The 22,927-nt window shown below is 40.0% G+C and overlaps 1 protein-coding gene across 1 annotated transcript; it reads right to left on the bottom strand.

Moving 5' to 3' along the window:
* Window positions 1-114: 114 nt before the first annotated feature.
* SLC39A6 (solute carrier family 39 member 6) lies at window positions 115-20,871 on the bottom strand. Its single transcript, XM_027644003.1, has 10 exons — window positions 20,804-20,871; window positions 18,653-19,464; window positions 17,287-17,467; window positions 16,944-17,113; window positions 15,837-16,049; window positions 14,564-14,633; window positions 12,875-13,252; window positions 7,875-7,955; window positions 5,248-5,438; window positions 115-4,496 (listed from the first exon to the last, which is right to left on the bottom strand). The coding sequence occupies exons 2-10, from the start codon at window positions 19,433-19,435 to the stop codon at window positions 4,344-4,346; spliced, it is 2,220 nt and encodes a 739-aa protein (XP_027499804.1). The 5' UTR covers window positions 19,436-19,464; window positions 20,804-20,871; the 3' UTR covers window positions 115-4,343.
* Between the last annotated feature and the right edge of the window lie 2,056 nt (window positions 20,872-22,927).

Genomic DNA, 22,927 nt, shown 5'->3' with positions numbered 1-22,927 from the left:
CCCCTTTCTTTTTTTTCCCCCCCCCCCCCCCCCCCCGCCCCGAGAAGGTAAACGAAAGATGTAGCACCTTTCGCCATATTCTACGTCAGTAAGAAAGACGCTCAAAACCCAGCATTTGGTTCAGTGGTTTATTTTCTCTAGCACACAGCAATACGGTAACAGCAACAGTCATGATATATACACGCCAAAAAAGGTACCTTAAGTAAACAGCACATTTCATTAAAACATCCTTTTGTTTCTCGCTTTTGGCACACAAACACAACGAGCCACATTTTACACAGAAATTTTAGTTGTGCTGGTGTCTCAGTTCAGGCAGCAGGAGAGCCTCGATGAATTCCATTTTAGCCTCTCAGTTCCATTTAAGCCTTCGCTGTGTTTTAGATAAACATAAATACACACCTGCCATCACATATAGCCACAAAGGAGCAGAGAAACTGTACTGGCACCTGAACCCGACAGGCCAGGCAGGTGAGAACTTCCACTCCTTTGTTTTGACTTTCGCTGCACGTAGTAACTACATGACACCTTTTCTGTACAAATACAGGCCAAAATTATTAGAAGAAAGTGTTACCAAAACCCCAAACAACTGATTCCAGCATTGTTTGCCTATTCCATTTACCCCCATCTAGCGCAGGCACTAAAGGCAGCTGTAACAGCACATAAAATTAAGGTCTGTACCATAATTAAGCTATAGACAGATACACAAAACAGACACCTCCATTTATCAGTCAGAATAGGCAGGCACATTACAAACTGCTGCAGAAAAATATATGCATAAAAGGGCTGCTTAGAGGCTCTGCCCCATCGGTTGGCCAAACCACGAATATTTTCAACATGAGTACATTGCAACAGATGCAGATTCTACTTTATAAGGCTGACAATAAAACAACAACAAAACAAACCAACCCAAAACAAAAAACCAACCAAACAACCTTTGGACATCTTGCTGGTACAAACCTACAGCAAGTTTCAGTCTATAGTCTTCTCAATTACTAGTTTGGACAGCTGTCTGTCAGGGACATCTCTCCATCAATCATTAAAGAGGTGGAATATGCTTGTTTTTTAGTTTAAGGACATTTCTACCCACATGCTCTAAAGGCCATTCATTTTTCATATTGTTACATTAGCAATGCGTTTTGATATGCAGATATTTTAATGTCAGTTGGTCACATCAAAAACCAGCCAAGAATCCACTGGAAACACTGTCTGAAATGTGTAGATTTATCTCCATCATTTAGTCACTGATCTTAAAGTCTCTTGAGCAACACTGGGCCACATGTCTGCTTCCTGTGTCATATCCAGTATGTGGACAACAGAAGTCCAGCTGAACTGGCAGCTATTATGGTTGTAGGCTAGTAAAAAATTCAAAGCAAACTGAGCTCATCCAAGTCTGAAATCCCTCAGGACCACAGAGGTGGAGCATGCCCAATTTCTGTAGCAGCTGAGAGTGCAGGACAGAAGGTGAAAGCCCCATGGGCTGAAGTGCGTGGTATTTATGGTGGTTTACCACACCTTGGGTAAACACAGTGCCCAAGCCCTACAAAGCCTGCTAGGACACAGTGAGGCTGCATCCCAGAAACTGCATCATGCAGAACAGTCACAATGAGAGGTCTGGAGGAAAGGAAGGGACAAGTCTTGCTGACTTTTTTTCCTCAGGAATATGTGTTGCCCATGAGGAGCAGTACTGGAGCACAAACTGAGGCACATCAGCACTGATGGTGACCAGCACTATTACCCTAGCAAAGGTTTAGACAGGTCAGGGTGAAATCAGATCACCCCAAAGAATCATACATTCAGCTCCAATAAAGAGATATCAGGAACACCTCCAGGGGAAAAGCAGCTATATTTTGAGAGATCTGGAATGAGGTGGGACTGCCAAGATTGGAGGTCAGTATAGGAAAAGGCATGAAAAAATTCCATTTGACAGGTTTAGTGTGTGTATGTGTGTCTAAAAGGGAGGCGTTGATAGCAGAAATGAAACAGCTTTTGATGAGCCAAAGATTATGGTATTCAAGCACTAGATGTGGAAAGGGAAAGATGAAGATCAGCAGGTGAGTTTAATATGCAGAGTTTAGCTACTCTGAAGTTAAATGAACATAGAAGAAAGGGCAGAATTATCATCAGAGTTAAGACTGAAAAAAACAGGTTACCTTCTCTTCTGAGAGTTCAAATAAGCTATCAGTTTAAGTGCATGGAAGATGCAGAAGCAATGAGTAGATATATATCCATTTTTCATCATACTTATAAATACTACTAATTCAAGCTTGGGAACACTAGAATATGACTGCTATAAGAAAGGAGTAAAGACAGCACAGGATGGGTGATCAAGGAGATGCTATAAAAACATAGCAGATGGCTGTTGTACCATGGTACAACTCCTCTGTTCAGAGGTGTGCTTCTAACAAAAGTCCAGAGGCTTAATCCAAATGCAATAGCATAGAACAGAAGACATACAGAATGTAAACTGCTTGATGAAGGGAGATAATGCACCTACATTTTGTCAGTGTTCTTACTAAAGATGAAAGCCCAGCACCAGAGTAGCTTCTGGTGATGAAAAGTTAGTTTAGGAGGAGGAAAATAAGTGCTTCCAAAAGGAAATTCTGTTCTTCTCTCCAAACAACTGCTCACCAAGTGGAGACACACGGGTTCCCACATGTGCAAATATAGGGGAGGTGGTAAGACCTCATCATAGCTTAGTGCTGCTTTCAGGATGCATTAGCAGTGCTGAAGGAAGTACACCTTTCTCAGTCCCCTGGCTTCAAAGGAGGCACTGAACAGCATTTCATCACTGTGGGCAGAAGATTAAACCTCAATCTTTTTAACCTCAGAAAAGACTGAAGGAGGAGAAGCAGCTAATATTCCATTGGCTGCAAAAATTCCTGTGATACTCATTTCTCAACTAATAAAAAACTCTCAAACCACTCAATTAATTGAAAACATCTATTTTTGAGGTGATAGAATAGGTTTTGGCTTCCATTGTATGACAGACCAAGAGACTGTTTCAACCCATCAGGTATCATTAAACACTTCTGTGGTGTCCAAGCTTCTTATTCAGCTCATGATTTGAAGCAGTGGATCAGAAATAAGTTCTAATTGTTATATTTCTGGGATTTTTAAAGCTAGCTAGTAAGATACTATAATTCTGTTAGTTAGTAATCAAACAAAAGTTGTCTAACATTCACCTTCCCTGCAAATGCAGAATTTATTTATTTTGCTATTGTTTTTTTTAGCCTTCTTCCTTCAGTTACATTCAGGGTCGTGAAAAATATTAAGTTCAAACCACATAGTTAAGTCTACGCTTATTATTCTTAACATGCTGCTTCCCTAGATATGCTGTCAAAGAAATTTTGGTATTTTGTATTTTTCAGCCTTAGTTCTTGCAAAGCACCAGTTTGTGTGCAATCATACTGAACTAGAAGTAGGCAGCTCTCCCACTCAGCTCATTTTCCCAAAGTAAACCAACACTTTACTTCAGGAAACTGTTATAGTAAATGACTTTTATCTCAGCCTGTACCACTCCTCCCTTTGATATAAAACAGGTTTAATACACCTTTGTCATTTCAGGTAATATAAGTGGGATATACCACTGGTTTTAAAGCCTTTTTAATGAAATTCAGATATTTTAGAGCCATACTTTTACAATTTCATAGCTATACTTTTGTTGCTGATTTGACAAATCAGTGAAAAGCAACTGGTATCAGAAGGGATGAAACAAGTAAAACATTTGATGGAAACACTTAGAACATTATTTCATATTAATTTGTGTGGAGTAGAAACCAACTGGAATAAGACACAGGGAATCCACAAGCTGTTAAGAGCACCACCACTGCAAATCCATATAAACTAGGTGGATGAAGAGATGAATGTCTACCAATATAAACACATGCTAACCATTTCATCTTTTTCTCATTTCACACTGTTCACTGTGATTTGTATCCACTGATTTTGATTGTGCTAAAATAAAAACCACTGTTGCTTTGCCTCTCTAAACCAACCAAACCGTTGAAGTAAAAAAACATTACATATAATTACATACAGTAAATAAGTTTAGTAAAAAAACCAACCTAACCCCAAAGATAATACCGATTTGGCACTTTAACCGTGTTTTACTAAGTGTACCACTTTCCACAGTACCATAAGCAATGCTAAATCCCAAGTAAAAAAACCCAAAACTTTACAGTGTTCATTTCTATCTGGGGAGAAGGGAGGAAAGGGCTTAACAACAAAGCACACCAATAAAAATATCTAGTCTATATCAAATGTACCTCTCCAATAAGGAGTTTAATAGAAAAAAACCCTACTAGTTATAATTTAATACCGAGCTGTCTTTCTGGCAGCCAGGATTACAGGTTTATCCTGAATACAATCTTATGTTCAAACACTGAGATAAGCAGCATTATCCCAAAACCCAAGAGAATCCCAGCATTCTGTAACAGGAAGTATCCCCACCGGCTACATCCATGATCACTGGCATCATTGTGGAGCATTTCAGGTACCTAAACAAACATGAAAATGTTAAATGCCTTCAAAACAAACAATTACTTCAAACCCAGTTCTTCAACCATGAGGCACAAGGTGGAGGAGTCTTACTCCTCTCATTCTTCTTGTCGACTGCATTAATATTGCTCCTTGAATTAGGTGCTACTCAACATGGACAACACTGTGAGAGGCTACTTTCATATTTACAGAGGGAGAGAACCAGTAGTGTTCTAATTATTGTTTTCATGACAATTATGCTGATGTCTTAAGTCAACCATTGACTCGGGATATGATTATTTAATAAGTGATTTGACTGAGCCAAGAGTTTTATTCTTAAAATGACAGTTGAGCTTTCACAAATATCCACTTTGTACAAACATACTTCTGGAGGTACAATATACATTTTTAAAAAATATCTGTCTTCATGCCAAGATGATTTCATGGAAAAGTTGGAGCAAATTTGGTGGTGCTTACAGCGTGCAACTTGCAGTCTTACTGGCTATACTGGCCACTGTCAGCAGAAAATTCTTTACCTCTGCTGTTAACTGCTTCTGTTTAACAGCTAAGGGGAAAACAGAGCCTGTTCCTACAGTAATCTGAATAAAGGCACTTTCACATTGACATTTAACTGAGCACTTACACTCATTAGCACCTCCAAGCACAGAGAAAGTTAATTGAGGGAGAAAAGATGGAAGAATTTGAGATGAAAAAATTAGCATTAATTCTTAAACTGTGTTATATAAAATTCAAGTAAGTCCAGCCACTTACCATATCCACAAGAGCCACGTACATGAACAAGCCAGCAGTAAGTGCAAATATCCACATTGAGACATTGTCTGCATAATGACCGATAAGGATCCCAGTCGCCATCCCAAGATAGGCCAGCATAGCAGACAGAGCGTTATAAAGCACAGCTTGCTTGACAGTCATACCGGCTTTTAGAAGTACAGCAAAATCTCCTACAACAGGGGAAGGAAAAAAAACACCCAAAGTTTTCACTCTCAGGTAATTATTGTAGTATTTTCTTACTTACAGTTCTCTTACTTACAAGATTACTAAGCTCTGTCTATGCTGTTATTTGTCTTATTCTTTTTCCTTCATAAAATTAGAAATCACTGGGGGACAGAAAATTAAAGGGTGCACACGAAGCACAGCAAACAAACACAGCAGCAAACACTCTAAGTTTATAACCTTAAAGTCTTAGGAGTTTTGGAAGAAGCAACTTTGCACTGAATCACAGAATAACCTGAGTTAGCAAGGACCCACAAGGATCATGGAAGTCCAACTCCTGGCCATGCACAGAACAGCCTCAAGGAGCACACCATGTGCCTGAGAGCATTGTCCAAACACTTCCTGAACTCTGTCAGGCTTGGTGCTGTGACAACTTCCCTGGGGTGCCTGTTCCAGTACCTAATAACCCTCTAGGTGAAGAACCTTTTCCTAATATCCAACATAAACCTCCCGTAATAGAACTTCAGGCCACTCCCTCGGGTCCTCTCACTGGTCACCAGAGAAGAGATCACTGCCCCTCCTCTTCCCCTCACGAGGAAGCTGTAGACAGCTATGAGGTCTCCCCTCAATCTCCTCCAGGCTGAACAGACCAAGTCACCTCAGCTGCTCCTTGTATGGCTTCCGTTCAAGGCCCTTCACCATCTTCATAGCCCTGCTTTGGATGTTCTTTAGGAGCTTTATATCTTAGTGTAGTTTGCATTTAAACCACCACTGTAAAATGTTGCAGTACTTGATATGCATGAGCATTCTAAAGAAGTCCCTAAAATAAAATATTCCCACTCGACTCCATAAAGCAATGGTGATTATTCCATTTATTATCCTGTAACTGCTCTTTGTCCTTTAAGTCTTTTCATAAATTTTTAAATAATTTCTTTGTTAATTTCTGTAAATGATCCTTAGTGTCTTAATTTTACTTGAAGAAATGATAGGCCCCTAGCCAGAAACAGATTTCCTGTAATTCCGAACAGATTTTTTTCTAAACCAGAGTAACAGAAGCTTATATAAATTATCTCCAGTTAAAGTAAACAAACAAACAAAAGTGATCTTCAAAGCTGAGTTGAGTAATTTGTTACAACAGCTTTTCCTAAAAGATACTGCTGATAAGATGAACTGGTATATTATAAACATTGTTTAGCATTAACAACAATGATCCAATTTTAATCCCGGCTAACTTCAGCTAGTCCCATTTGTTTCGATATTCCTGTGCCACTTCATGTCCTCTGCTAAAGAAGGTATTTCTTATCAAGATTTCTGTGCTGATTAAAGAAGTATGATTTAAACTTTAGAAGATTTTTCTTATTTCCAAGCCCAACAGAACAGCTGAATCTATCAGATTCATAACATGAATTTACTTTGTATATCTGAACTAACAACTTTTAATACATGTAATTAATACAAGATTCCATGATTAATATGAACAAGACTCAACTCCTCCCAAGTCATAAAATCAGGTATGTTTTCCCCAGAATAACTATTTCTGCATAACATTACTGCACAAATATATCAAGCTGTTTAATATAGAGTTTGATGTTTACACATACTGGTTTACAAGCTCCTTTAAATGAAACTGAATGTTCTTGCTCTCTAGGGAATTAAACCTTAAAGTGCAAGCAAACTTTTCTTTCTTCATTCTATACACCCAGTATGACTGTGACTATGACGGCTAAGAAATAAACACCAGTTGCACATTCAAAATGATTTGACAATTGGGAAGCTCAGTTTCATCTCGGGTTAAACTAAGCAGATCTGTCCTGTTCCCACAAGCTGCCCCATAAAAGGGCCAAATACTGAACTTATATTGTAAAACACAAAAATAATATCTCATGGGACAGCACATGAGTTTAAATCACTTAAGCTTGAAAGACAAATTATTTCTAGGAAACATTTCTAAGTAGTTTCAAGTTTAATTTAGAGCTACAGCAGTTCTTTGCAAAACTTAATGAAAAAGCAGCAAATGTTATGCGGAAAGTAGTTTGACCAATCATGACCTTCTTTTAACAGCACAAGCACAAGAATAAAATTAAAGAGGGATGTGAGAAAGGCAAATTCTGTCATGCATCCTCCTGGCAATTCACAACTTATGTTATATACAAGGAGAGTAAAAACTACAACTAAACTAGACAGAACAAGCTGTAAGCAACTGCAAGAGGCAGAGTTTTAAACAAAGTAGCAGAAATATTCAGATTTTTAAAAGAAAGATGATTTCAATTTAGAAATGTTTAGAAACATCTTTAAGTAAATTAAAAGTCTTCTTGAATAGACAACCTGACACAGATGAAGTTTGCTGATCAAATTTTACACAGACACAGAATAAAATCACTTATTCTCCTATATCCACCTTTAAGAACATATACATGCAGCATACGGAAATACTGGGGTCTTACCTAGCTCATGAGGTAATTCATGGCAAAACACAGCCACAGAAGTGCTTAAACCACTAGATAACCCTTCAGTAAAGGCTGCTCCTATGAAGAGACAGGAAAAAAAAAGGTGTGAACAAAACATTACTGCATATTTAGACATCAAGTGCAGAAGCATCGTTGCACATGCTTGTATCATATTAGAACATATTAGTTTCACTCAAGTTATTCTTCTGTTTGTGGAAGTATTTAAACTTTAACTGAAGCGTTGTTTACAATTCGTAGGTTTCAAAATTCTCCTTCAGAATCTTCCAGGTAAAGTAAACCACATTTCACTATCTTATTTCTGAACTAATACCTTTCCACAACATAACCCTTCCCAAAAAATGCAATACTTTTTTTTTAAGATACAAAGGGAAGGAGTTCGACTACATCTGAGAGTCAGCACTTGAAAAAAAGTCAATTCAACAGTAAGAGATGCTGTGTAAGCCACACGAAATCAACAGTCAAAGACTGAATTCCAGGCAGCTTGAATATAAGCAAACTACTACACTTTAAGTGGAGGAAAGAAAAAAACACAAAACCCCCTTAAATTAGTCCAACAGTCCCCATCTTTCTGGTTTTCTCTGTTTCTCCTTTTGCTTGCCATTTTTCTTATTTGGCAGCAGTTGAGGAGGACACAGCACACTGCAGAGCTGCAGAGCTGAACTACAGCTCACGCAGCATGGGAGGTCCCCAGCTGCATGGAGAGCCTCCCCCAGGGTGCAGAACCACATCCAGCTTCCTCTTCAGCTGCTAAGAGCAGCCTGCCAGCAAACAAGGTGCTGCCAATGAGCAATTAAAGAGCCACAAGGCCATGACACAGTAGCTGGCACACAAGAGAGCCTGGAGTACTGCTAACAAACCACCTAACCAAGAAAAGGTGGTGGCTAAGGCTACCTGTGAACACAGGACATCATCATTCACAGAAGATTTTTCAGCTGTGAAGGTAACAGTACTGGGCACACAATTCAGGATGGCCCTTAATTGTATTGCTAATGCTTTCCTCAATACAAATGACAGAAAAGCCAGCCAGGATTAGCCTTCTAATTGATGCTACTGCACCAAACCAAGGAAAAAATGATGGCAAATACAGCAAAAAATGACATCTTGAGAGCATGAGGTAACTGAGTTAAGGATACAGAAGGAGACTGGGAAAGGAGGAAGCAAAATTAAGATTCTAGACTTTAACAAAGCAGACTCTGAATTCTTTAAGGAATTGCAGTGCAGAATACCCTGGGAATCAGTCAAAAGGGAAAGAGTGCCCAGAAGAGGTGGCTGGTGCAGGAACACTCACAGAAGACATGCCCAGCTAAGCAGTGTGTCTTAATGAATTAAGACTCAAAAGAGAAGCACACAAGAAATAGAACAAAGACTGGCAACAAGGAAGTTAAAAGCAGTGGAACAAAAAGGAGGAAGACTGAAGCCCAGCTGGAGCTAAAACTAACAAGACACCAAGGATAACAAGAAACAGTTCTACAAGAATGCTAGCTGAGAAACAAGATTCAGGAAAAATTCCAGTCTGTTGACAGATCAGGAAGGGAAACAAGCAGTAGACATAAAAAGAGCAAAGCATCAGCACAGCCTTCCTCTCAGTCCTCATTGGCAAAGCCAGATCCCAACACCATCCCAAGGGCACAGCAAACCACACAAGCAACAGCTGAGTGATATGTAGAAAAAACTGGAAACACTCATACACATGCCAGGATGGGACTCACACTCAAGGGCGCTGACAGAGTTGACCAGTGTGACTACAAAGCTGCAGCTGCAGACTCGTGGAGTCTCCACAAGTCTGTGGAGAACCATGGCTATGGAAGGCCCTGGTGGAACTCTGAGAAAAGGATAACATTATTCCCATCTTTAAGAAAGGCAAAGAACAGGACTTAGGGAACAGTCAGCACCATCTGAGTTCCTGGAAAGATCATGCTGAATATCCTCTTCAAATCCCTCTCCAGATGCTTCATCCAGCTTGAGGAAATAACTGACTATAGAGACAGTGACAGCACTGAATGTAACAGAACTTGACTTTAGTAGGATTTCTGACACTATCTCTTACAGCCAGTCTCATCTGGGCAAAGAGGAAACATGAGCTTGCACACTGGCTCGAATGCTGAGCTAACAGGGCCGGAAGGCTGGCTAGTAAGAAGTAGAGCTCACCAGGACAAAAACTGCAACTCATTTTCTTCAGTGGCTTCACTAATGATCTGGATGAAACAGACGGCACCAAGAGCAAATTTGCAGATGACACTAAGGTGGGGGGCAATCGAGAGAAAGTAAGTTCTGAGGTGACACATCAAGCATTGGAGCTTTAGACAAGACCACAGTAAACTTAATTCTTACAAAGTTCAAGAAGGAAAAGTAAGAAGTAACCAAAGTACAAGTTTATATAAAAATATCTATTTTTACTTTTTCACTGCTAAAAAGAAGCCTTGAAACGTCAACAAACTGAAGATGACATTAGTAAATCTGGCACTACCCCTTATCAATAAGTTGACTTAGTAGCATCATCGGTATCTTAAAATACACTTTAAAGACATCACTTCTTTCAAAAGCTGAAGGAAAAAATTTATATGCAAGACTAGTGTAAAAATAGGGTTCTGCATTTTACTTATTTAATTGCAGTTACACAGAAAAGTCCAAATCACAGATGATGATTTTGTACAAATGAGTCAGATGCAACTGTTCCATGCTCTAATAAAAAAATAAGCACTTCTAAAACTTGTGCCTACATAATTAGCAGAACAGATCTGAGGAAAGAAGTAACTGATGGAAATCATGAATAACAATTCACAGAGTGAATGAACTTAAACAAAGGGTTATGGTGGCTAAAGCTATCTTTACAGAAGCATTCACATCTTTTAAACACAGGTAAGATACTACACAAGTAGCATTTTCACGACACCATCAAACCAATGTTTTTCCATAATACTTTTAAGCACATACAGAACTGAAAGAAACCCATATTTCCATTAGCCTGAACAAGCTACACAGCAGGACTTCTAAAAGCTATTGCTCTCCCTTTCAATAAGCCTTTATTAACCTTTCTCATACTTTTCCCTTCATAACTATAAAGTCATAACTCCTTCTCAAATCTCCCTAATGCCAGGAGGTTAATTGATTCTGTGTGTCATTTGTATGCAAATCTTCCTTCTACCACATTTTCACTACTGATCTGCTCAGAAATTTACATTTCATGCTTCAACTTTCATCAAAAATGAGATTAAATAAGTCTCTTTTCACATTATACTTGGAATTGACTGAATCTGAACAACTGCAAATACTGCTGTGAAAAAATAGTTATTATTGGGTTTTCTCCTCAAACAAGAATGAACTTGTCCTACAATAAAATTTACAGAAAGACTGATACTGCTGAACTGCCCCCAGTATCCTAAACAAGCTGGAAATGAATCCAATACCTGTAAAGATTAGTCTTAAATACAAAAGTCAAGATCAGAAAAGATTAGCATAAGAACTGAAGATTACTGATTTGACTTCACTTTCTGTAACTTACTTTAACCTTTTAAATTCAAAATACCAGTAGTCTAGCTCTCCTAGAAAAAATTACAATCCCCAAACCTGACCTCCCAGACAGAAGTCCAAAACAAAATATTCAACCTATTATTTTTGTGATAAAGAAATATTTTCACTGAAGCATTAGCAAAAAAGACTGAGCAACTACAACATGTTAAGGGAAGAACAGGGACACGAAAAAACAGGAACAAAAAGAAACATGTTTTGTTTACAAATAAAATAACTGTTTATACAATTTTAAATTTTTTAAAAAATGGACTATTAAGCTCAACTTTAGGAACAAGATTCTGAGTAGATTATGACAGACCGCTGTTTAAGAAAATAAATTTTTTCTAAAACCTTTTCCAAGAAGAGAGACTGAGGGTAGTACACTGAGCATCTGAAGAAAACTACTTCTGGAATCACAGAATCATTTAGGTTGCAAAAGACCTAAGATCAAGTCCAACTGTTAATGCTACAATTGATATAGGTATTCTTAATCCAAAAATCTGCATAAAGGCAACATACAGTGACTTCATTGGTATCTTCTCCATGAATCACGTTTCTGACAGGTAATGGCTAACTACTGTCCTACTCACACACTCCTAGGATACAAAAAGCAGCACAGATCTTCTCTGGAGGGTCAGTACAAGCACTAGGAAGAACTGCAATGCTGCTCTTTAGGGGATCTTTAGGTAAGATCTGAAAATCTGGATGTGACATGACTGCTATGTAAAAGCGTAAAAGCACTCTGAAAAACGCAGTGATTTGGACTAAATTAATTTTACAGCAAAAATGAATGCATGCCTACCTCCCACAGCACAGCAATCACACATATATATTGCCTAATCCATTTGGGTAAACTTCAGGCTAAAGTAGATTGAAACCAGGGCCCCATCTCCCTACTCACCAGGGAGGGGAGATGACAGATGACATGTAACCAGGGCCCAAAAGACAGATATGCCAAGTATAGAACCTGACCTTGCTGCATAGCAAGTGAAGATGGAAGAGAAAAAGAAGTAAAGAAGCCAATGACACTAGTGGATTGACTGAAGTAAAAAAAACATAGTTATTTTGTATGAGACGAAAAATACAAGCTTGTCATAAAAATAATTAGGATTAAAAAAAACTGTGGAGCACCTGCAGGTTTTGAAATAAAAAGTCAGTCCTAAATACTGTTTTATAAGCCTAGCTTTAGTTTTGAAAAATGTTAGCTTTAACTTTGCTAAAAGTAGAAAATATAACAAAGTCTATGGATTTCCTAAAGAAACACAGCTGTAAGCACATAATTTCTGTTTCATTTCTAACTGACCTCCATGTTGCTAAACTGGAGATTTTTCTTATTCAGAGATGCTACTGGATAGCAGTTTAGGCTTCACAAATGAATGAGCTACATTCCTTATAGATAAGTGACAGCAAGAAGACTTCACTGTCTTCACATATAACAAAGCTGCAGAGTCCAAGTTAACACTCACCAATTGCTAGCCCATCACTAAAGTTGTGTAGTCCATCTCCCATAATCACCATCCATGCCAGAGTTGCTATCCCCGCGTCCTTCAGTTCTTCGCGTGAGTAGCGCTGACTGTGACTGTGGGGATGATGGTTCTGGTGATGATGGTGATGCAGAATATGATGGTAGTCATGGTGATGGTGACTAAGATGATCTGTCTGTCCTAGGGTATCATGTAAGTGAGAATGGCATTTGTTTCTACAGCCCCTGGACACATATTCATTGTCAACCTCCTCCTGATGAGAATGAGCTATCATCACTTCTTCCTCCTCTTGTACAGTTGGCTGCTGAGACATGAAGGCTGATGGATCTTGAGAGTCTGTCCCTAGATAGCCCTCAGGCCCTGTTACAAAAACCCAGAGTATAAATGTTATACATTTTTAAAAACACCTAGGAAGAAACAAACAAACAAGTTGAACATGTGATGTGGTAAAGAACAAACCAGTTAGCCTAGAAGATGAGAGTGATAAGGCAGGTTCTTGCACAAGAAATTTTATTTTTAAGGGTTTCCACAACTTATTTTCTTTAATCAGTTTTCAGAGATAATTCCCAATAGTTCAAAATAAGAAAAACTTTCAGTTTTTGTCCCCAACTGCTGAAACAGCCCTTACATTATGGCCACAAATGCTTCCTAAAAGGTAAAAAAGCTTTTAATCTAAGACCCAGTGCAATTTAAACACAACAGCATAAGGCTGCAAGTCCCAGTTTCACAGCATGAAGGGTGTTAGTTCAATTGCTTCAGAAGGACCAAGTATCTGAAAAGCATGTGCCATTTATTCATCTTAGGGCTGAAGAATAAGGACACAGAAGAGGGTTACGTTACAGATAAATTTGGAAACTCCTGTATTTCATATAAATATATGCACTTTGGTTTTACGCCTGAAAAATAAACACATAGAAATAAAGTCATCAACACAGACCATGAGAGATCCTCATATAGACATCAAGGCACACTAAGGTTAGTTATTTTAACTAACTCCTAAAACTTGCAAAATTCTTCCCCTGCAATTAAATGAATAAATTCACAGGGGGTTTTCTACCTTAGAGACAACTTTTTCATTAGTTATAAAATTATTCTGAAAAACTGAGCGTCTCCTTTAGCTACAAGAGCTAACAAGTATCTAGTGAGGTGTGGTTTGGATTAAAGCCTGACCTTGGGGATATATGATCATTTGCACTCCGAATACTTCAAGTAATATCTAGAATTTTAGATTATCACCCTTATAAATAATCAAACTAACAAAATCCAGACTTAAAATACACAGAAATCTAAATAATTAATCACACATATAACATCTAACAGTCTAAAGAGAAGTGCAGAAGCCAGCAGGTAAAGCTGTATTTGCAACAGCCATGGCCAGAAGAGCTTCACAGGATGACTTCAACTTCTGCTGCTAAATCCATAATTAAAAGGCTTAAGGTATCAAAACTGTGAGTTCTCCACTTCCAACCTATTGATCCTTTTTAAAGGAAAGCAGCAAACAGAGCTAGTCCTCTATATATCAAAGCACAGGCAGGTCTGGTTTTGGAAAGAATTCAAGCAGGCAGTTATCCAACCTACAGTAAGAAGCAGATCTATGAGCTGCCATCAATCAGGTGTTTTTTAAACAGCTCTGCCACAAAATAACAACTGTGCAATATTAATGAGACTTACGATCATCTGCATCTAACTTTTCTTCATTTGCTGAAAACTTCTTACTTTCTCCATCATCTTCATTTTTTTTCTTAGTCCAAAAGAAAATACTGCAGTTATAAATATTGTACTTATTTTTCAGGATATACATAAGCAAAATTATATTCACAACATTTATGCAGCCTGCATAGAAAGAGGACAACATGGAGGCCATCTAAAGAGTGGAGAAGAGGAATATTAGAAACCCAGTTAAGTGTAAGACAACAAGGATTCCTCAGGCTCCACAGGAGAGGAGAAAAAAACCAAAAGAACCCCACAAACAAACAACAAGCCCACACGCATAAATACACCACATTTTTGCACAAGGAATAAGCAGAGGGGTTAGCTGAGAAGCAAAACACATCAAATACTGAGTAGAAGTTATTCCACTCATTCTTTTCTATTGTAAGGTCAATATAACCGGTTTTTTTATAATGTACAGAAGGAAAACCAAGTAAAATCTCTAATCCTTGTTTACTAATGTCTGTATCACAACAATTTAGACTGACTATCTAGAAGAGTGTAATTAGTCTAACAGGAGATTCATTCCTGTGGCTCAGAGAAGGACACAGAAAATACTTGCTTTGCTTGAAACTCTTCATTTTCTTTCCTGTCAAATAAACTTAACTAGAGATAGGGAAAGCTCACAGTTAGTTTAGCTTCAGTATAAACCACACCAACACAACCTCCCATGATCAAAGTAAAGCTTAAGATTGTTGGAACCAGATGACCTTCAAGGTCCCTTCCAACTCAAAACATTCTATGATTCTATTATATCACCAGCTTTTCCTGTATCTTTTTTTACTGAGTCAGCTTTTACATCATTCATTTTTCCTGGCTACACTAGTCTGTAAAGAACGAGTAATTGGCAAGTTACCAACATTTATAACCTGCCAAAATTCAGTCAGAAGGAAGTCAATAATGAACAGTGATTTCATAAATCACTCTGTTAAAACAAAGGGTGCATTTGGACGTTTGCACATTTGCTTATTAAACAATTCACTGTGATATCAAGCCTGTACTACATTGTCTGGTTACGGAAATAGCTAAAAGCCCTTAATAATGGGACAACACAAAAAGGTTATCACGCAGTTTAAAAGTATATGTATCACCAACATAAATGAAATTGTAACGCTAATCAAGTCAGCTATCGCTATTAAATCAAAAACATATAATACTCATAAAAGGGTTTTAATAAGTGTTTCCAGAAATGAGCATGCAATACAATAGAGCTTCAAAGTAGTAGTTTTCCTACCTTTTTCTTCTTGTCTTTAAACTGCTTTATTAAAGTGATCAAATGCTCCACTAGAAACATGAAGTACAAGCCTCCAAGTGCTGTAAGTCCTTTCCATGTAGAATCCAGGTAAGCACTCTCCTCTGTACTTTGAAATGCAGGATGTTTGTGCATAGAGCCTTTGTTTTGTTCAGTCAGAGGCTTTTCATGGTGATGGTGATGGTTTCCATGAGACTAAAGGGAGAACCAAAGGTGGAAAGTTGTTACATTCAAAAGAACCATAACATAAGAAACGAAGTATTTTTTCATATTATTTTCCTCATGTCTGGAGGCCAGACTTGACAAGTTTCACAGGGTAAATGCTCTGCATACAGACTCAAACAATTACAAAGAAATCCACTGGCTGGAAATTTGTTGATGGGAAGAAACACTGTAAGGACTGAGAACAGGTCTGGTATTCACCCATTCACTGAAGCTACATTCTTATACTTTTCTGAAAGCTGGAACAAGTTACTTTTGGGAGAGGAACAGCAAAATGTCTGTTTGAGAGCTTCAAGAAGGGAATTTGATTGCTAAATTTCTACTTATTTCATTATTCATATTACATAAAAACAACTTTAAAGTCTATCAAGTAATATTTTCCCTGGACTTCAGAAATGCTTGATTCTGATAAAAAAATTACTGTAGATAAGCCATCACCATAAGTGGCTTATAACAGAAAATAGTTGATTATCTATTCCACATTTGAAGTGTTCAGTGCGCAATTTCCACTATCTGTAAAGTCCATTAAACTGGAAAAGAACAGGCAACATTGCCAAAAACAACTAAGAACATTTATGCAAAATTCTTCCATACAAGGAACAATAAGTGACTTGGCAGCATATATATGACTAAAAACAAGAAATAGAGAGAGGGATAATGCTGTGAAGTTCTTGCACTGTAAGGATGGAAATGAGTAACACAAACAGTTTCAAATGGAAAACCATTCCATCACATTATCTGTTTTACAAGGCTGAAAAGTGACTCACCAAACTGGTATTAATTAAAAGGGATTAAAATTATCATTAAGTATTACAGACAGGTGTCAAGTTATCCGAGATGAGAAATGAAACAGTAATTAATACTTACATGTGGAAGGAGGTGTAAGAAGGCATCTCCACTCAAGGTCCCCACAGCCAGTGCCACAAGAAAACTTAGAAGAAATTTGAAAAATACACGATTCATCAGCGGCACCAATATAACACCCAGTAAGGAAAGAAAACTGATGACGGAGATGGATATAAAGCCACCAATCCAGGCTGGTAAAAAAAAAATAAAAATAAAGCAGTAACAACAATAAGTAACAGCTGTACATGATTTTGTTTGCTTAACGTTTCTGTTATCAAACACTTCTGATCACAGGTAAGCCACAAAGATTCATAACCAACTGAAATATGTTTCCATTAAGCTTTGATGTTAAAAAACAACCTACCTATCTGCAGAGAGTAACTTTTGGGAGGAGTTTCAGCTTTTTCACTAGTTGCATGGACTATGCAGTACTTGCCATCGATCTGATTAATAAGAGCTGGACAGAGGTAACTAAATTCTGTAGCAGACAGCAATACTTGAGTGCCTATTCCATGTGACTGCATCAGTTTTGAAGCATTTGAGCACTGCGGAAATAAGACGTATGTTAAAGATTAACCAGAACCAAAATACCATGACGTACCTTAAAAGGACTGCACATCCCATCCTAATTGAAATGCAGTGGTACCATATAAAAACAGCTGTATCAACACAACTCAAAAACTGCTAACAGACCAATTTAAGTGAAAAATGTCCCTCCACCCCTTTCCTCTCCCAGAAAGCTCGTTTGGGAGTCCTGGTAGGTAATTATCACTCATTCTCAGCACAAGTGGGTCAGATGCTTTTTGCTGTATAAATAGAAAAGGCCTAATACTTTTCATTCTGTTTTAAAGGCCACACAAGGAAGCTATAACAAGGTCAAATACCTTTTTATAGAAGTGACTACTATGGAAAGTCTTGCACAGAGCATGTTCTGCATACGCTTCCTCTAGTAAAGAGATCCCCATTGGATGACCTACATGTAGTCTCACCAAGTTTAAAGAACAGTAGTACTTCTGCTTTGACTGTGCAGAACACAGCAACAACTTGTGAATTCAATACCTACAGTCACACGTTACACAACATCCAGTCTGAATTACCTGGCATGGCTGCAAATGTTAAGACCCCAATTGCCTTTTAAAGGCTTTAACAGAAAAGGACTTGACTGTGTAAGAAAACTGTCTACAACACAATTATTGACTTTATTGGCCCTACTTTTTACTATTTTTAAGTACTAGATAACTTTTTGACACAATATTTTTTACAGTTGGTTTCTATATACAGTCTTAAAGATGGGGAGGGGGCTGAAGGAAGATGGTTCTATGCTATTACAGCTGTGACAGCTTTGATAAGAATGAGAGTATTTTAACTAGATCTTTTTACTTTCATCATATTATTAGGAAAACAAGACAGAGACTGACTTTAAGGCAGAACTGCAAGTTTTAAATTTTAAATGTATTTCATTTTTAGTAATATTTTAAACTATTATATAAATAGTAAATATATTAAGCAAAGTATACGTTTATACTTAATTTTCCTCTAAGCTTGTGAACACGACACAATATTCCTTCAAAATGTTAAGTTTCAAGGAAAGTTGTTTGCATGTGTTTTGCCACGGGTATGGTTACACCACAAAGCTTGCACCCAGCTGAACGACAAGCATCGGACAAATAAGCCATGACAACATTCCCAGTGGATCCGGATTCCTGAGAATACAACAGAATCGGACTCACCTCTTGAGTGCTTTGTTTTTTCAGTTTAGAATACAGGTAACTTCCTCCTTCCGACTCCTTCGGGGAAGCCCGAGATTCATTTGCCTTGCTGACAGCAAGCCAGCTCGCATTGCGGCCGCCCGTGACGTTGACGGCACTGGGGCCGGTCAGCCCTGAACGAGCAACTGTCTTGACTTCCCCAGGTTGCACATTCTGCACCTCGGAGTGGCCAGAAGCAGTGATGACAGATGCCATTATTTCATTAACGGTGTTCTTGCTGCGTACAAAGTTCTGCTGGTGTTCCACATTCTCCGCTTTATGAGGTTCCTTCACGTGGCTGCTCCTGTGGTCTTTGTTAGCATCAGATTCATGGTTTGGACAAGCAGTCTTCTCGGAGCTTTTACTCGACGAAACATGATTATGGTGAAAGTGATGATCATGATCATGGTCATGGTCATGATCATGATGATCATGATCGTGGTGATCATGGTCATGATCATGGCGATCATGGTCATGATCATGGCCTATTTTAATCCTTTTCATTTTATCTATACCTATGTTCTGGAGAAGTTTTCTAAACCCATCAATTGATAGAGAGTTGTTTTCTCCATAACGATGAAAAAGTTCTTGAAGGTGAAACTTCTGTATTAGTCCTGCCAAGTCAGTATTTATGCCCACTGTCTTTTCTGGAAAAGCTCTCTCTGATGTATGCACAACAGTAACAGTCTCCACTCCATGATGATAACTTTCACACAGCAGTATGGAAAAGGATACAAGGAAAATAACCGATACCGTACTCTCCATTGCAGTTCCCTTTTAGCAGTGCAAACAATCTAAAAAAAGAGGAAAATTTTAACAGTTTGCATAGAACCGATCACATCTTCCTCTGTAATGCTAGTTCATAATTTGCTTAAACAAACAAAAAAAACCACAACAAAATCAAACCCTTCTTAAAGCATCAATGCACTGAGAGACATTTAAACTTCTTATGCATTCAGCACTTTTCCCAGATGTGTGGCCTCAGGCAACAGGAGATGAAGCTGCATACCACAGTGAGGTCACTGGCCATAAACACCTCCCCAGGTGCAAGCTTACCTTTGTTTAGCTTCACTTGAGTCACTGCTAATACTGGCTAAACAGTGAGAGCCCTCAAGGGTGCACCAACTCAGTTCTAGGTTAGGGTTTTCTTGTGCTTAAAAGAAGCCCTATAATTTCTCTCTTAGGAATGAATAAGTAGTATAAACTATATGCTCCTGCTTAAAAATCGAAATTCCCAACCTTTAATCACTGGATTTCCTGGAGGTTTTGGCAAACCAGCTGGGTGAGTGCTTCCACCACTCCACAAAAATGCATTTGTTATGCTGCCATGTTCTATCTGCGTTTTAACATTACAGCCACATGGCTTCTTTCACTAGGCAGGCAGACCATGGCTGTGGACCAGACACTCACAAGCGTTTATGTGTTTCATCCCATAAATATAAATACTCCGGCAAGGCTGTGAATGAACTGCTGTGGAGGCTGCGTGCAGGGCTACGCCCGAGGGCTGCCTCAGCTCTTTTCCAGGGAGACACAGAGAACATGACCTAAAGCCGAGAAGCTCAGTTTCCTAAAAGATTAGTCAGCCTTAAAAACCCCACATCGTCGGCAGAAAGGGACGGCCGAGAGGTGACCTCATCAGTGTCTACGAGTATCTGAAGGAGGAGTGCCAAGAGCATGGATCCGGGCTCTTCTCCGTGGTGCCCACCAACAGGACAAGAGAGAATGGGCAGAAACTGATGCACAAGGAGTACCACCGGAACATGAAGAGAACCTTATTTACTGTGCGGGTGACCGCGCGCTGGAACAAGCTGCCCGGAGAGGTTGAGGAGTCTCCCTCACTGGAGACAATCAGGAACCATCTGGACACCATCCTGTGCCATGTGCTCAAGGACGGCCCTGCTTGAGCAGGGAGGCTGGACCAGATGCTCCACTGTTGCCTCCTCCCGACCTGACCCGCTCTGTGGTTCCGTGACCCGCAGGAGCCGCGCCCGCGCTCACGGTCCCCGCTGCCAACGCCGCGGCGGCCCCGGACACCGGCACTGCCCTGAGCGCCGCGCTGGGGCAGGCCCGGCCCCGGGCCGTGAGAGGGCAGCAGCCGCGGGAAGGGGAGGAGAAAAAGAAGACAGAGGTTACCTGGCCCGCCGCCGGGACGGGCTGAGCCCGGCCACCGCTGCCCGCCCGCGCCGGCCGCGCCGCGCCGCGCCCCTTCCCTTCCCTTTCCTTTCCTTTCCTTTTCCGGGTACGGCGGCCGCCACGCGCCGCTCCGGAGCTTCTCCAACGGCGGAGAGGGGCGGGAGTCACGTGGGGGTGGCGGAGCTGTGGCTTCCGCACCGGCTGGGGCCGCCCCGAGGGTCTCGTCGCCCCCCTCCCCTGTCCGAGTGCTGCCGGTGCCCTGCGGGAGCTGCTCCGGGGCAGCGAGGAGGAACCGTGCGGGCTGGGGAAGGGCAGAGCGGGCGAGAGAGCCCAGGAGGAACCGTGCGGGCTGGGGAAGGACAAGGCGGGAGAGAGTCAGCAGCGCGGAGGAGGTGGCCCGGGAGGAGGAAGGCTGAGTCCCGAGAGGGTCCTTATGTACGAAAGCACTGAAATTTGGGTTTGGTGGTGTTTGGAAGATGGCGGTTCCCTGCGAGGTGTGAAGTGCTCCCCAAAGACTTAAAAGGATGAGAGTCAGAGAGGTTCCTCCCAGAAAATAGGAGTTGTTCTGGGCTGGAATCGGCGGTTTGGATGATGGTGCTGGGTGTGGTAGCATCCCTTGGAGGGATACTTGGAAAGGGCTTTGTACGAGGACTCCTAGTCTCAAAGAGTACGTGTGCAGGCAAGCAAGGGCTGGAAGTGGGCTGACTGGTTGTAAACAAGGGGTGCGGGTAAATGGCAGGTGATGTCGGGATTTGTTGGCATCCACGAGGCCATGGCGGTGAACACTCTTTGGTCGAACTGCCATTATAATTAACGATCTGGCAGAAGAAAATTGTGCTCTGCTCACGAGTCGACAAAGACTGTAAGAAAGGAATGAGGTCACCTCGGAGAAAGGCTTGAAACTTGCTAAAAACATGTTTCTTTCTTCTGAATAGGCATACTCAGTTTTTCAAACGTTGCTTTGCTGTACCGCTTTTCTTACCTCGTCATGAGGCCTTCACCACTGTGTATCCCTGGCATAGGCTCTCTTACATTTCCTCTTTACTCCTCTACCATTTCCAGAGTTTTACATTCTACCGTCACATGATTAATATTGCTAGAAAGTGGGTACAGTTGTGCTTACCCATCCCAGCTGGCTCTGGAATTTGGCTTCTCTTGTGTGATCAGTTGCCAAGATTTTTCAGCTTGCTGGAGTGTGAAAGCAACAGTGAATCCTGCTGCAGGATCTGGCTTTACCAATGACTCCTAAATGTTATGCCAGTGACTTAAACTTAGCATCCAAACCATTCTCACCCATATTTCTCCTTCTGCTGCCTGCATTCTTGACCTTGCTCACCAGTCAGGAGGTGACAGATCTGTCTGTTTTATGCCTAATACCTCCAACTCTCTGACTGAATTAAACCTCTTTGTTTTGTGAGTTCAGCTGACTGAAGGACAGAAGGGAAATATGCATTGTGAACAACTCCAGAAACAGAGAGCAACATGTCAGAAGGTTATGGATTTGTTCTGCGCTGTCACTTTTGAGGTATTGAAAAAAACACTGTGTCCCTCAACCTTACTCTTCTTTTTTTCTTTTCCCCTGGAGGAAGAGAGGGAGGCTATAAAATGCAGGAGTGGGTGGCATTTTTTGTTTAATGCTAATTCATTTACCATGAATACTATTTACCAGATGCCTTAGTAATATTTCAGTAACACAACATTTATGTTGTGTTTTCAAATTACAGCTGCTAAATGATGGAGCCTGTTTTTCTAGCCTCTTGAATGCGTCCACTGTCTCTGTTTCACTGTGTAAAATCTGCAGTTTCCTCTAACATCTTGTCAAGCTCATGTACAGACCTAAGTGCTAGAGCTTAGGTCACAGAACTGATCTTCAGTGCTAAAATGCTCTCCATTTTTTTTTTTTTTTTTAGTTTAATTTGAGTAGCTAACACACGTCAGGTAGGTGAAAAGAACCCATGCTGGTAAAAACAATTCACCGAAAAACTTATTTGCAGTAAAACTTGATGTCAAGTCAGTTTTATGGTACCTGAATTATCTCAGTAAGTTTATCTCATGGTAAAATTAAAGCCCTTCAGTCTATTTTTGCCCTTTCTGTTAGCCATGTCTCAGTCCAGCCGTGAGCTC

This window comes from Corapipo altera, unplaced genomic scaffold (assembly GCF_003945725.1).
Source record: "Corapipo altera isolate COAL_440 unplaced genomic scaffold, ASM394572v1 24b, whole genome shotgun sequence".
NCBI lineage: Eukaryota > Metazoa > Chordata > Aves > Passeriformes > Pipridae > Corapipo > Corapipo altera.
This window is presented reverse-complemented; position numbering and strand designations above follow the sequence as displayed.